The following is a 17,509-nucleotide window of genomic DNA, read 5'->3' on the forward strand; positions in this document are numbered from 1 at the left end:
GAATGCACGAATGTCCGTTTCCAACTAAAATTGTCGAGCAAAATTAGACTGTGTATAAAGACGAGCAAGATGGTCCCAAACGTGCTTGGATATATCGTACTTTGCCAACTGAACCCCAATCGAATGTGTGACGGAATTGTTTATCCACGTGATGATCTTCGATTTATCGGCCTCCCAAACATTGAGCATTGTTGCATAAGTCTCTGTAGCCTTATCGGTAGGTGGCATTTTCGTACCCGTAACCTAACCCCACATCGATTTTCCCTTCAAATTTTTTTCATCACATAGCTCCAATACGAATAATTTTTTCCATCCAACTGTACACTAATAGACTGAATAGAATCGTCTTTACGAACAGCCATAACGAACAAGCAAACGAGATCCAAGCGACAAAGGAACCAAACAAACAAAATCCCCAATTCACAAGCCAACAAACAAACCCTAGGAGCTGCAATCAATCAGTGCAGAAGCAAAACAAGAGACATACTGTAACAGATTAATCCTTCGGTGTAGAAGCATAAGAATCGTTGCAAAATCCTCGATCCCAACAAATCAAGCCCTATAAATGAATGGTGGCTCTGATACCATGATAGAGAACAGAGAAAAGAGAAACTAGGGTTTTATTATTGATTAAATGTAATGTAAATAGTTGAAATATTAATGGTGTATCATTCAAATTTCAGAAACTCGTGAGCTCCATCCAGTTATAGAATGACAGTGTGTTGGCTGATAAACTAACGAAAATGTAGAATCCCATATACATTGAATGCTGGGTGAAAACAACCGAGAACTCTAAAGTCACTTGTGAGTCTCGAGATCCATCAAATGACGGGATGACAGTGTATTGCATAAAAGAAAACAAGCAAAAAAAAATATAGTCTCATAGACATTAACATAGAATGTTGGGGTGAAAAAATATTTGAGAAAACTCATCTTAACGAAATAATGATAGTGTGTTGAATATATAACCAGTAAAGAAACACACATTATTGGATTAAGACCAATAAAATATGAGCATTGACTATTGGAATAAAACAACAACTGAAAACAAAACCCAGAGATATGATTGTAAAAAGAAAATAAAAACATCAACATAATTATTTGAAAGAAAAAATATTATTAAAAAATATATTAATAATAATTAAAACATTATTAGAGCCTTGTTTCAATAACTAAAGTACGTGATCATTGATTGAGACAACAAAAAAAACTAATATAAAAGAAAGTTACATTAGAATTATATATAAAATTACATAGTTATGTTTACATTGAATTTATAAAAAAATTAATATATTAATATAATATTGATATTATCATAATATTTTACATATAAATTATTTAATATTTTAACCCTTAATATGCTCATTTGTTATCGATAATAGTATAATACTTTTAATCTTTATAGTGTACAGGAAAAATAAAATTCTAAATTCGGTCTGCTTGCAATATAAATATTATAATTCATAAGATACGAATAGATGGCATTTGCAAACATCAATGTATAGTTGAGGTTGTTTTGATCTCATATATACCAACATTATAAGATGGATTACATGCAAACCCCTGTATAATATATATATCATGAATCCTCCCACAAACTTGTGATTTCATTGGCTACATATAGGTTGCAATTACGTGAATACCCACCACCAAGCCTCCACTACTTTCGATCTATTCATGTTTACTTGGCACTTGTTTGATACGGGTGTTTTTTGGAAAAAGTAAAAAAACTCTTGTACAGGAAAAGGAAAGGTTGTTTAAGAAACGAAACCTCTTACTTAATATATATAAATCTATAATTAATCAGAAGCAACAGTTACAATCCTTACGTGAACTATGTGGTGAGATGCCAAACTAATTAAAGAGACAAAATAAGAAAAACTCAATTGTTCTGTTCACAAAGATGATCAGCATGATCCAACCTCTCATCTAAATGAGTATGTTGGTTTTAATGATTTTTTTCTTTACAATCAAGTTGTTTTATTATCGTTATTTTGGGTTAGAAATATTCTATTTAAGTGATTTTGTCGATTTTTTTTAGTCTGAACCACTTTAAAATTTAGAAACAGATCACAAAATTTGCCGACAACATATCAACCCAAAAAACATCACCTTACAAAAAGTGAACCTTGTTCAAAAAATAAAATTCCACATCAAACAAAGCCAATCTTTTTCTACTAGTTCTTCCTTAGTCAGCAACACTTTTGCTTCATATTTTTATGTTAAAAAAAATTATATGCCCCCAGATTTCTAATAAGTGTCAACTGAAAAAAAGAAAGAAAAAAAAACCCATTATTTTCATAGTGGAATCCCCTAGTATTATTGAAGCTTGTTGTTCATCCACAACTTGAAGCCTATATAAATGATAAGCCTTGTTTACAATAAGATCATATATACCAATATATCTCACTCAAATTAAGTAAAGGAGAGATCTAGAAATTAACAATGGGATCATGGCTTGAAATATTGAGTAAATCTAAAGTGTATTTGTGTGTGATCTTCCTGCAATTTGGGCTGTCTGGGATGTCCATAATTGCCAAGTCTGCTCTAAACCAGGGTATGAACCATTACACTTTTGCTGTCTATCGGAATGCTATTGCAGCTATCGTCTTCGCCCCTTTTGCCATGGCCCTAGAAAGGTGCAAGCTTCTAACTAGTTAAACAGAAGAAAATATTATTCCTTAATCCTTACAAACTTAATATTTATTATCTATGTAACCAACATGTGACAGGAAAGTAAGGCCAAAGATGACTCTATCTATTTGGACCAAGATTATGTTGCTGGGGCTATTAGAGTATGACTACAACTTTAAATTATACAACTATATACTAGAGTTTATCTTGATTTGTATCGAAAATTGTTGTTTAGGCCGGTTCTAGATCAGAACTTGTATTATAATGGGATTAAGTACACAACAGCAAGTTTTGGAACAGCCATGACAAATATTCTTCCTGCTCTGACATTTGTAATGGCTTGGTTATTCAGGTAAATTACTTTTCCTTTTGTTAAGTGAGAAATATGTTTGTTTAGTAATTAATATTCATGACAGGCTTGAGAATGTCGAAATCAAGAAAGTGAGGAGTCAGGCCAAGATTGTGGGAACCTTAGTGACAGTTGGAGGAGCTATGATTATGACATTAGTCAAAGGTCCAAACTTGGGCTTACCATGGACCCAACACCAAGAAACATATAATGTCTCTTCTTCTTCTGAATCAAACCAAGAAAACAACATCAAGGGCTCTCTTATGATCATAGCTGGTTGTTTCTGCTGGGCTAGTTTCTACATTTTACAAGTGATAATTCATCAATTACTCACACTCCATTTCATAATTAATTAAAAATTCTTTTAAATGTCCTGATCATCATCTTGTTACAATTTTATATAGGCAATCACCTTGAAATCTTATCCAGCTTCACTTTCTCTCACGACACTGATCTGCCTAACGGGATCATTACAAGGGACTGTTGTTACACTCTTTGCCCAGAGAGGAAATACCCAGATTTGGTCTTTGCACTTTGACTCCAAGCTTTTAGCTGCCCTTTATGGAGTAATCTACCATCTTCACATTCTTCTTCTTCTTTCGCCATTTTTAGTGTCTGCATATTAAGATATGGTTTAATGGGTTGTTGCAGGGGGTTATCAGTTCAGGCGTTAACTATTATGTTTCATTACAAGTGATGAAGGAGAAAGGACCTGTCTTTGTGACTTCATTCAACCCTCTCAGCATGGTCCTTGTTACCATAATGGGATCTTTTTTTCTTTCTGAGCAAATCAACCTGGGAAGGCAAGTAATAATAGTACTTTTTATGAGAAACAAACCAGCATTTGATGATTATATTATATTTGATCCTTTTTTTTTCTGCAGGGTTGTAGGATCAGTTGTAATAGTTGCTGGATTATATCTGGTCATATGGGGAAAAAGGAAGGAAAAAAGGAGCTTAAATAATAAGCAAGAGAGCAATCATATAGCTCCTGTTGACCTTCTGGACAGTGATAAAAATGAAGAAGAAAAGGAAAAAGAGAATTCAAAAACAGAGGTTAATAATAATTCTGTAAAAGTATTGTCTGTTGATGAAGCAGTTTGAGTAGGAAGTTTAACACAAGTCAATAAAAAACAGTTGATGTAAATTTGTCTAAGGAAAAGAAAACAAAAAAACAAAGCTCCTTGTCCTTTCTCTTATTTCAGTAATCAGGAACTCTCCTCCCACACATTGCGGCTTCATGTTTAGCTGATGAAACAAATAGGAATAGTAAGCAAAACATGATGTCTAAATTAATGTAATCTGTTAGAATATAAGGGACAAATAATTAACCTTTCCATGAATCAAAATTCACAATATTTATATTTGAGCCAGATGCAGTCTTCATTGCTCGATATAAGTCCTCATGTGTAGTAGTTTTCTGCAACTCATACACCAAGTCTGAGAATGTCTTCCCATTGGTAAAGTAAATCCGATCGTTGGGATGCTTGGTCTGTCGGCATCCGGCATGGACTTCAAGCTCATGTGGGTTGACAACCTTAAAAAACAAAACAAAAACAAATTATATAGGATAGTAAACATTAAATTACCAAAAGAAAAGGAGGGTTTTCTTATTTACAGTTTTAAACTTGCAATGATTACACCCGCATAAGTAACCAGGTGATCTGATGACCGCCCTTAAATTATTCTGCACAAAAATGAAAAGGGTTAAACGGGGGAATGTGAAAATGAAGAAGAAGAAGAAGAAGAAGAAGAAAGTGAAGACTGAGTACCTGTCGTGTCGGAGAGGAATACATTACAGGTATTCCATCAAATACCTTACTTGAGATCATGCTCTTCACGTTTGTAGGGAATTTCTTCAGTCCAGCTATCTGGCGTGAAGTCATATAAATTATACTCCTTCCTTCTCCTCCTGATCCTCCACTACCATTTTCAATGGCCAAGGGAGTAGTAGTAGGAGGAGTAGTGTATTCAATCAACTGTCCAGAAAACTGAAGTTGACAATTGTTGGTAATCCTATTGACAGTCGTGGATTGGAATCTGTCCGTCGGAAAAGTGGCGATGGGCCGAATTGGTCGACCCAAATGGCGGCCATAGCCATACAATTGGCCTGCTGGTGGTGTACTAGACAACTGAAACATCTGAGGATTGTTGTAGTAGTTCATTTGAGAATTTCCAGTGTTTGGAAATCCTAGCATTCGCGACCCAGCCAATTGAGGCATTTGCCCAATTCTTCCAATTAAATTCTGGGTTCTTGAGGAATCATCATCAGTGTTCTGATATCTTCCGTTCCAATCACTTGTCTGAAAGTCATGTAACCAATAATATATTAGTTAAGGATTATTTAATTAATTAAAGACTATCAAATCTTATATAATTAATACTCTAATCTCAATTAAATAACATGAGTCAACCGTCTAGCTAGACATAATTTCAAATATGTAGAGAAGTTGCCAGCAAAAATATTCATTATAATGTCTACCATTCTTTAATCTAAAGAAAATAAGCCAACTTAGTTATATATAATCTTAATTTTGTCGTATCTTTTGTCGTATCTTATGTCGTATTCATTCTTCGACTAGAGTTTATCGAGGAATGTGTATTGATTGTCCTAGTTACGTTATGACTCATTTAATTAATGATGATAAATTATATCAAGAGAATAAAATGAAACAATTCACAATAATTGAAAGATCACATATTAAATATTAAATAGGAATAACAAACATTCACATTTCCAAAGTATACTTTTATAAAAAGCATCAAAGCCTTAAAATCTTATAATCTAGAGACAGATAGACAGACAAATGAAACAAAGGGAAATAATTTATTTATTTTGTCCTAAAATGTTATAATGATTAGATTCACATTATCAATGTCTAATAATAAAAAGCTGTACCCTTTAAATCTCATCCATCCAGAGAATTGGAAAAAAAGAAGTTTGACTAAAAAAAATATCAAAACTCTTTAATTAATTAAAAAACTTTAAATAATTAACCAAATGTAAAAAGTTAATAAAGAGATTTACATAACTAATGAGATTAGTTATTAAAATAACAATTACATGGTTGATATTAGATCAAAGATTACCTAAGAAATATAAAATGTAAAAAACATATAATGATTAATCAATAAGATTAAACTCACCATTTCACCAAACTGAACCTGAGAACTTGCAGCTCACCTAGTTTTTCAAATGATCCGGCTTTCCCTCTGAACTGCAGATGTACATATAAACAAAGATCTAAAATTAGATAATCAATTTCGACAAACAATCATATATCATTAACTTCAATTTTGATTTTAAATATATATATATATATATACAAGATAAACAAGGATTAGTTGCTTCACCATTTCACCATGAAAACATTATATAAACAAGATCAAAACCAAATCTTTAATATTTTTTTTTGTTTGTTTATATAAGAAATTGACAGTTCTATCTATCATGAAGATGTTACATTCGATTGATAGAATTTGAAGTAGTACATAGAGAGAGAAAGAGAAAGAGAAAGCAAACCTTAGGAGAAAACAAGCAAACTAAGAAATGATTTATGTTTATGAGCTTACCTTCGATCGGCTTTTAAACTACTCGCCCACTGATCCAGTGTTCTCTACCACAGCATAACTCAATGCATCTGGACTCTACACATGTCACTGATGGACCATCCAATGGCTCTAATTTGCTTAAAATAAGAGGTTTTGACAGGTTAGCTAGGACACACTAATTATTTGACAATTTTAAAAAAATATATTTAATCCACGTGTAACATTTATCTTAATGGCTTTTAAAAAAAATTAACATATATATATATATATTAGATATATATATATTATATATAATAGATTTATATCTTTCACTTAAGTCATTTTTGTACACAATTAAGGAGTTACAAGTTTTATGTTGATTAAGGCATGCATACATAAGCTACATTTTATATTATTTTTATCATTTTCAAAGTCAACAAAACCTTTTGACAAGTCTCAATAAAATTTTAATTTAGTTTAGTTTATTTTAAATTTAGGTGCGTTAGTACTGCTAAGATTAAAAGGCTTAAGCCACATTAATGATTAATGGGATTTATAATCTGGTTTTGAAAATCTTAGGCCACATTAATGTTTAGATATATATTAGGTACCTTATTTAGTATTATGTAATTAAATAAAGTTATTTGACTCTCACAACATTTTGACTTGTATATTTAATATGTGAAAACATTATAACTTTATCTTTTTTTAATTTATCACTTTTCATAAATAATAAATAAATTATTAAAAGATAATATGTTCCCAATGTAAAATAATATATTTATAATATTATTATTATTATTTTAAACGGTCATGTATACAAAAAAAAAATGATAAAAGTAGTGTTAAACATATTATGAATAATATGAGAATAAAATAAATATAAGTATAAATTATGATAAGAAAATTTTAATTATCCAACATAATCATAAAAAATAGAATAATATAGATTGCTGAGTTAATTTTACAAGCTAGCTCATAGATAAATTGAGTTTTAAATTTTTTTTATTATTATTGCTTATACAGTCTAATCACATAGATTGCTACAATCATTTTTTAAATATTGTAAATAAAAAATCAATTATATACTGTATAAAATATTTCCTAATATATATCAAAAATATTAATACAATTAAAAAAAAATATACCATTTATAATTAATTAATTAATGATATTATATGAAGAAAATTTGAGGCCCATAGAGCCTATGCAAATAGCTTGCCTCCTCTTGCAGGTTGTCCACAATTAAGCATCCTCATTTGGATAATAATAGGCCCAATAATATTTAAAGGTGGAGCAAATTATAAATAACATTTTAACAAATTTAGTAATAATAAAAGTTATTTGGAATGAGAGCAAATTCCTAGAGTTAGTCATTTTTTATTATAATTTCATAATGGCCAATCAACAAAATCATAGAGAATAATACAAATTAACAAGATCCATATTAGACTAGAAGCCCAATTATGATTAAGGTTAACCAAATTAGCAACTGCATTCATTAAGTACTGCGCTAAGTAAAATTAAAAATTAAATTAGAAGGTCTTTGGCATGATAGAGCTTTGATATAATTTGCAAACATTTTGCGGATATGGATATCTATTTAAACAGAGTATTAAGACCATCTCCACCAACCGAAAAACCCATTTTCAAACTCATTTTGGTGTAAATATCACATCAAACAGTAAATTTCTACTCCAACACGAAAAACCCATTCTCAAACCCAAAAAGAATATTCTTAATATTCTTTCTTACATCAACTTTTATAACTTTTTAATATCACCCATATCTTTTACAAACTATAAATTACACCACAATATATAATATCATCAAAATATTTTAAACTTAAATATAAATTAATTATAAAAATTTATTATATATATTAAAGTAATTTTTTTTAATATTATTATAACTTTTTTAATTATATTATAAATTTATGTTATATAAAAAATATTATATAAATTAAAATTAATAATTATATAATAAACTTAATATAAAAATATAAGATAAAAATAAATATAACTCAATAAACATATAAATAAATAAAACATATAACAAATTAAAATATAAAATAAATTAAAATATAAATAAAATATAAATTAATTATATAAATAGTTTAATATATAAAATTGATGAAATAAAAGTTCCAGGGCTAAAAAGTAAAAAAAAAATATATGCGATCTGATACAGTAGCAACGCATATATGCAGTATTTTGAGATGGAGTATGGGATATCCATTTTTGGTGTTCCGTTTGGAGTACTATGGGAGTTGCTGATCCCATTTTGGGTTTCATTTTGCAGCTCCATTGGAGATGCTCTAATATTGTCAGATTTACAAAGGTCAGTCACAATTTGAGTCGGATTCAAACGAGGACTTTCAAATCTGCTGTTTCAAATGATATGTTCCATTATGTACCATCCTCACAAAAATTAATTATTTTAAAGAATAAGTTAAAACGTAAGAAAGAAAAGAAAGAAAAAACCCACATATTTGTGAAAGTGGTACAAAGTGGAACATAAATTTGAAAGAGTAAATCTCATTAGCTTTTTAGATATTCAAATCTATCTATCTATATATATATATATATAATGATGCTTAATTTTTAAAGTGTCTGGATTGTCGGGGTCAGAGCTGTGGTTAATTTGGATATTTATGTGAAAGTAAATGGATATTTGGGTCGGATTGTGGGTTGACCCGCCCATAAACTTAAAACGGTTAAAAAATAAATTTAAAATTATTATTTGTAGGTTTGAACTTGCAACCTAACCAAAACAAGTACATATTTTAACCAACTAGGCTAACAACACTTTATATTTAAGATTGAACACCAAATTTGTATGAACGCGAGACATTTTAACAATAAAAGTTTCAAATTTTTATCTAACTAAATCTATATATAATGATGCTAATTTTTACAGTGGCCGATTACCGGGTCGAGAGCTAAGGTTAATTGGATATTTATGTGAGAGTAAATGGATACTTGGGTCGGATTGTGGGTTGACCCGCCCATAAACTTAAAACGGTTTAAAAATAAATTTAAAAATGTTATTTGTAGATTTCGAACTTGCAACCTAACAAAAACAAGTACAACCCTTTAACCAACTAGGCTAACAACACTTTATGTTTAAGATTCAACACCAATTTGATGAACGCGAGACATTTTAACAATAAAAGTTCAAATTTTAACTACTAATCTATATATAGATATAATGATGCTTATTTTTAAAGTGTCCCGGATTACCGGGTCGAGAGCTAAGGTTAATTTGGATATTTATGGTGAGAGTAATGATACTTGGGTCGGATGTGGGTTGACCCGCCCATAAACTTAAAACGTTAAAAATAAATTTAAAAAGTGTTAGTTGTAGGTTTCGAACTTGCATCCTAACAAAACCAGTATAACCCTTTAACAACTAGAACTAACAACACTTTATTTTAAGATCAACATCAAATTTGATGAACGCTATATATATCATAGATATATATATAATGATGCTTAATTTTTAAAGTGTCCGGATTACCGGGGTTGAGAGGTATGGTTAATTGGATATTTATTTTGAGACGTAAATGGATACTTGGGTCGGATTGTGGGTTTGACCCGCCCTAGAACTTAAAACGGTTAAAATAAATTTAAAAATGTTATTTATAGATTTCGAACTTGTAACCTAACAAAACAAATACAACCCTTTAACCAACTAGGCTAACAACACTTTAAGTTTAAGATTCACACCCAAATTTGATGAACGCGAGACATTTTAACAATAAAAATTCAAATTTTTAACTAACTAATCTATATATATATAATGATGCTTAATTTTAAAGTGTCCGGATGGCCGGGTCGAGAGCTGTGGTTAATTTGGATATTTATGTGAGAGTAAATTGATACTTGGGTCGGATTGTGGGTTGAAACCGCCCATAAACTTAAAACGGTTAAAAATAAATTTAAAAATGTTATTTGTAGGTTTTGAACTTTCAACCTAACAAAACAAGTACAACGTTTAACCAAATGTGATTGAGATGTGGTTTGTTGAGGGATAATAGACCGATATCATTTGAAAGTGGTTAAAAAATATGAATCAAAATATTTAATTGACCAAAGTGTGAGGTCACGATGTTAATTATAAAAAATATGAATCAAATATTTGATTGACAAAGTGAAAGTTGTAAAGTCACGAAATGAGGGATTCATTCGGAAAAAATATGTGATGAAACATATGAGAAAATAAGTTGTTTTATCGAAGTGAATAAAATGTGGAATGAGAGCGTTTATATTTTTTATTTTAATAATTTTAAAACATTGAATAAATATTAGTATATATATACAAAAAATACAAGATTTATAAGATATAAACGAAAGAATTGAGATTCCTTTGCAGAATAAGAATGTATGTATATGATTTGCACAATCCCATCAGTGGATTCAATTTACAAATTGTTGAGAGAAAAAGACAACTGAGAATATAAGAACATGACTTACTTATAATCCACTTCCATTACACACTGGAGGCTTTTCTCAAGTGCAGCATATAGTACAACATATATATTACACAACACTAGTAAATTTGTTCAAATTTCTACTTCATAAAGCTCCAATTTGTGCTACAAGTACAACAACAAGTTTCATAACGGACACTCAATTGCACACTGTAATTGCCTCTTTCTTTTTGCCAAAAACCAGAAAACTTGTACATGTGCTGCTGTACATAGATATGTATAATAAAAGTTGTTATAGTCGATTAATGCAAGCACAAAACAAGAATATAGATTTAGCAAGGTTCATCCTAGATTAAAATTACCTTCTAGCTCATATTAGAAACTTAAGTTCACATTGGAGATAATCAAAATGTTGGGTATTTTTCCCATTTTCAATTCTAATTTTGTAAGTTCTGCTTGGCTGTTTCATTAATTATAAAGTAAAAAGCAAAGAAAAAAATAACCTTTTGCGGTGAAGGTGGATTCGACACCTGACATTCAAATCATCAGCCTGACAATCTCCCAACTGAGCTATACCACATTATAAACTTATTAAATTAGTTTACATATTGTGTGGTACGCCCAAGCCCATGCTCCCACGCCCAAGCCCACGCCCACGCCCAACGCCCAACGCCCAACGCCCAACCCCCAACCCCCACCCCCCACGCCCCACGCCCAACCCCCACTCCCCAACGCCCAAGCCCACGCCCACCTTCCACGCCCCACGGCCCCACGCCCAAGCCCCACGCCCCACGTCAACCCCCACGCCACACGACCAAGCCCTAAACCTAAACTAAAAACCCTAAAACATTTCTTACTCTTACTCAACATGCAAATATACCATTCTCAGCATTCTAATAAGCAAAACATATACAAATATTTACAAACCATTCAGAACATTCTCAGCATTTCAAACTATACAAACAATAAACCTAAACTAAAACCCTATATCATTCTCATCATTCATTACCCCCAATCCATAGAGATTACCTAACAATAAACCTAAACTAACCTCAGATCGTCGGGCTAGAAGCGTCCGAGGCTTGGCGATCGTCGAAAAGGCTGGCTGTAAGCGTCGTGGCTATCTCGTCGGGGTTCAAGGGCTTGGGGTTCTTGGAGAACGTCGGGGGATGGTGGTTGGCGGAGTTCAGGCTTGCGTCTAGGGCTGGACGGGGGGAAACCGGATGGGGGAAAAGCGGGGGAAGAAGAAGTGTAACGGCATGGGGAAAGGGAAAGCGGGAAGAAGAAAGAAAAGGAAGAAAAAAAAAGTAAAAAGTTATTAGGGGTAAAATTGGAATTTTTTTTTAAAAAAGGTTAAAATTCAATGTTTTTTTATGGAGGGTTAAATATCAAAATTAGGATCATAGTATCACATTTACCTAAGTAAAGAGGACTCCACATCTCATCTTTAGTTATGTTGTGACTTGTCATGATATTGTTTTTATATAAGGGTCGTTTTCCGGAATCATCTTATTTGAAATTCTTTTAAACTTAGTTTATTCATTTAATTGTTTTCAAAACAATCACCTAATTGACTATTAAAACTCACTTTTTATCCTTCAATTTTTTTATTTTACCTCTTAAATATATTATAACATTAATAATTTATATTATATTATGATTAATTATAATTTTTATAAATTGATTAATTATATTTTAATTATTAATTTAATGGTTACTCTATACCCAAATTATATTTTAGCTAGTGGACTATTAGTTGAAGGAGAAATCGTGAATTTTCATAACCGTATTGGTCTAATATATTCTATTCATAATGCTATTATGATAACATTAATATATCGGCATGTTTTGGTCCTAAACTTCTGATCCCTCAACCGAGGGGGAAGATTTGCAAAGATTCGTCCCCGGAAAAACTTTCAGAGTCTGTCAAGAAAGAAGTTAATTATCGTTCTTCTCGATAACTTACTATTCCATAATTTTTTAGTGTCGTTTTTCCTTATTTTTTATTTCATAATGTTCGTTATTCTTAAACAATATTTTTCATTTTTAATATACATGAACCTTTTAAAAAAATAATAATAATATATATATCAATTAAATGTATTATTCTTATTTAATATCTATTTAAATTATTTTATAAATTTAATTTATTTTTTAATATATCTATTTAAAATTATTATTAATTATTTTTAAAATTTTAATTATTTATCTTATATATATATAGCCATTTAAATATAATAAATATTCACTTTATCATCTTATAAATAATTAGAGAAAGTTTAAAAATATTTTAATCATTAATAATTTTAATAATACATTAAAAAAAGAACGAGATACAATCATCACTTTTTAAGTTACTGGCGATTTTGTTTTGGTAAGAAGAGACATCCAATAAAACATTTAGACTAGACTACACTAATAAAAAAAATATATGTGAAATAGAACCATTCAAAATATATTAGACTAGTTCTAAAATAAAAAAATTATTTAGTAAGTATTTATGAAAATGTTTAAGTAATATTTATAATACTCATTATGTGTTGATGAAACAATGTTTATGTTAGGGGTTCGTTGATAAATATTTTGATTTATGTTTTAGATTTTTACTTTGGATGTGTTTGTAAAATTTTGTTTTTGTAATAGTTTTTCCTTAAACGACTTTCATTTCTAATAGATTATATTTCACGTTTATAAAAATAATAATAAATAATAATTTACATGTGTATATATATATATTAAATAATTAAATTTATAAAAATAAATAATTTAAAATAATCAAAATTATAAAATAAGAATATTTAAATAGATATATTAAAATATAAACAAGCAAATTTATAAATAATTTAATTGGCATATTGTAAAAATATAAATAATCAAATTTTAAAAAATAATAATTTAATATATATATATAAATAAATTATTAAATTTAAAATATATTTATAATGAGTTATAATAATTAAATAACAAAGTAGATTATTTTAATAAATAATATTAAAATAAAGTAATTTTAGGAAGGCATTCATAGTAAAAAAACATTGAATCTCAATTCACGGTGATTTTATATTGTCACCTATCATTTTTTAGATGAGATAATTTTTATAGGTGAAGTTTGGTTCTCGAGAATAACTTGCTTAAGTGAGAATAAATATATTGTTTTTTTATTATGATGTATTGGCTCATTTTCTTTATAATATAACAAAGTTTTGAAAAATGATAAAAATACTCGATTAATAGTAATTTATTATTTAAAATTATCTATCCAAGAAAAATAAGATTAAGAAAACTTGAGAATTTAAATTAATTAATTTTAAATAAAGTAGACTAATTATATAATAATAAAATAAGAAAATCTATTTAGTGTATTTAATCCTAGTTTGGTGAGAATTTAGGGGAAGAAAAAAAGGGCCATAAAACCATTAAAATAAGGAAAAAAACAATAAAGAGCGTCACCAAAAACTAATATCAAATGATATATATTCGAGTAGAGACGATTATAGAATATCAATACATATAAATCGTTTTGTAAAAATAAAATATATTAATTTTCCAAATGAATGACTTGCTATATCCGATTAGTTTGTTATAGGATCGATATTTATTTTATAATCGATTAATTTTTTTTTAAATTTTGTTTGTTTAAATAATAGAACAAATCAATATAATTTATAAATTTATTTTTGAATATTAATTTATAAAATTTTGAAATAGTTTAAAATTAATTTAAAACTTATTACATGATTTATATTATTTTTATAAAAATTATGAGTACGTGAGTGATAATTTCCACCATTAATTTTGAGTGTTTATATTGAACTCCTGTAGTCTTGTAAAGCTCCGAAATAACCTATTAGAAAGTTGGGAATGTAACTTTATTTCAAATACATTTTCTTAAGTTAATACAATTCAGTTGGTGCTTTAATTAAAACTAATGTTTTGTTTTTTAAACTTTAATTTTTTAGAAAAACTATAAAAAATAATTATTATATTATTTCTTAAAGTGGTAAAACTGTTATTTTAATATATAGTTCCAGTTAATTAAAAAAACATACTAAAAAAAAATTAAACATATTTTTGATAAGAAACCTCAAATAAAACTATATATTAGATTAAGAGTCGATCAAAATAATTAAATATTTTCAGTGAAATAGTTTTCTCTATTTATCTGGCATCTCAACACTAATTTGTAACCACAATTTCAGATGCATAAAAATGACAAAATTTATTTTGTTTGTTGTTATTGCTCATACAAATTCCTTTTTACAAAGTTATAAACTTGTATAATCTACCTTATTTCGTTTGTTTCTAAAGCCACCAGGAACAAATGTAGATATGTAAAACTTTCAAATGCATGTTCTCTTAAGTTTGAGACAGGTCTCATTAAATATAAATATATATAGTTATTTTTGCAAATAACATTCCATTTAACAAACCTATACCACCAACTTCTGAACAGATTAGTCCTTTTGAATCAATTGTTGATTTCTTTTTAGATTTATAACTTTATATTTAGTTGCAATTTGATGACCATTTCATTTTAAAATGAGGATGTCGTGTGGTCTTTAGAAACTACTAAACTTTTACTTTATAAGCTTTTTTTTTTTTTTGGCAAATACCTCTCTCTACTTGTATATATATATATAATATAATATATATATATTAGTCTTGCTTTAGCAAAAGATAAACAAAAATTGTGCAAATATATATATATAGTGATTTAATTACAAAGTGGTCTGTATGTGTATGTATATAATGATCATAATAAACATATGAAAGATCCTCTGGCAGGCGGGGACGAAAGAAGAGAAGAAAAGAAAAGAATAAATATAATTAAAAAAAAAACAAAATCATATTACATCTGATGTGTAGTAGCTAGTCTCTGATCATGATCTGGTATATATATATATATAGTTATATAATAATTCAAAAATAACAATGAAGGATTGGAGAAACCTTCTGATCTCTGATATTCATGAATTGATGAAAATTATCCATTCCATTTTCTTTAGGCGTCAAGTTCAAATCCAGACATATTCTCTTACAGCTGTTCGATCTCTTCAACACATGAGGCACAAATACGGGTGGAGGAGTTTCCAAAGGAGGAGGAGGAGATAGGGACAAATCCGCGGGCTGGTTCTCCGCCAGTGTGGCCGCCCTGTGCCGCCTCATGTGGCCTCCAAGTGCCTGCCCTATGGCGAACTCCAGGCCACATATGGAACACTCATGGGTCTTCGGTTTAGGCTTCGGTTTTGTCGCCGGCTGCTGGGAACTGATCATTAGAGACAGAGACGGCTGCAGACTCAAGTCCCCCGTGTGCCTCGGCTTCTTGTGGCTGGCTCTGTGGCCCCCTAGTGCTTGGAAGGAAAGGAATTGACGGTTGCAGGTCTTGCACTCGAAGACCCGAGTACCCGCGGCCTGTTCGTGGGTCACCACGTCCTGGTGGTGGATGTAATTAGGGTTGATGAAGTCCCCTCCTCCACGAGCCATGATCATGAGACAGTTAGCTATGTTGGTTAAGTTTGGATCCGCCATCTGATCTCTTTGTCTCTTCATACCCACATGATGTACCATGATGATATATTGTCTTGTCTTAATAATTTGTTTGTGATTGATTCGATAGAGGAAGATCAAAGAACAAAAGGAAAGAAGATATTGAGTGATTAGCTAGGGATAGATGGTTAGATGTATATATAGATAGATAGGTACGGCCTTATTAAGTTATATATGATGAGTAAGTAGTACAAGTTGGAAACTTTTGACTAATTAGAGTTGACTATTCTCTAGCAGCTTCATATTCTTTACTTTTTCTAACAACAACAACAACAATTATAATAATAATAATAATAATATTTTGAATTTCTTGCTAGGCACGGAGGAGTTGTGTTAATATATAGATGTGGATTTTCGAATTTAATCAGGATATTGTGTGAATTGAAGAAAAGTAAGTAGAGAAAAAATCCAAAGAAATCATGTATGGTGATATAGAAATGATGTATTGGGATATAAATAAAAAGAGAGTTTTGAATGAGAAAGTTAAAGGGTTAATTTAATATTTGAAAGAGGGCCTGGGTGTGAAATGGATGATGGTTTGCAAACCGCGTAGGGGAGAAGGACACGAGGAAATAGTCGGAAGGAAGGAGTCGTGAACGGACAGCATATCGATGGATCCAATCTATTATAAGTCTTCGCGCTGCTGTGTCATCATCTTAACCGCACTTCATCACTTTTCACAACACACGTGTCTATATTTAATTAATTATATATTTAATTAATTATTTAATTTAACTTTCTTTTTTCTAGTCTAGACTCAAGTTATTAATGAGACTATCACGTAACTCACGTTTCCTGGCTCCATCTTAATTTACAAATATGTACCTACGGCTACTGTTTTTCAATATTTGTGTAATCTAATTTCAACAAACCAAACTAAACCAAACTACATCATAATATTATTATTATTATTATTATTATTTTAAGACTTAGTTTAGTGAGTTATCTAACAAATTATTATTATTATTTATGTAAAATACTATAATAATTCACAGATTAATGACACCCTATTCAAT

At 29.7% G+C, this 17,509-nt stretch overlaps 2 protein-coding genes across 2 annotated transcripts; one reads left to right on the plus strand and one right to left on the minus strand.

The window, feature by feature from the left end:
* The first annotated feature begins 2,445 nt into the window (after positions 1-2,445).
* LOC124925068 (WAT1-related protein At2g39510-like) lies at positions 2,446-4,087 on the plus strand. Its single transcript, XM_047465042.1, has 6 exons — positions 2,446-2,639; positions 2,733-2,795; positions 2,870-2,986; positions 3,051-3,294; positions 3,388-3,549; positions 3,635-4,087. Exons 1-6 carry the CDS (start codon positions 2,446-2,448, stop codon positions 4,085-4,087), a joined length of 1,233 nt encoding a protein of 410 aa, XP_047320998.1.
* An 11,756-nt stretch (positions 4,088-15,843) lies between these two features.
* LOC124927859 (zinc finger protein ZAT12-like) lies at positions 15,844-16,525 on the minus strand. Its single transcript, XM_047468346.1, has one exon. The coding sequence runs from the start codon at positions 16,512-16,514 to the stop codon at positions 15,867-15,869; it is 648 nt and encodes a 215-aa protein (XP_047324302.1). The 5' UTR covers positions 16,515-16,525; the 3' UTR covers positions 15,844-15,866.
* Between the last annotated feature and the right edge of the window lie 984 nt (positions 16,526-17,509).

Source organism: Impatiens glandulifera, chromosome 2 (assembly GCF_907164915.1).
Source record: "Impatiens glandulifera chromosome 2, dImpGla2.1, whole genome shotgun sequence".
Classification (NCBI taxonomy): domain Eukaryota; kingdom Viridiplantae; phylum Streptophyta; class Magnoliopsida; order Ericales; family Balsaminaceae; genus Impatiens; species Impatiens glandulifera.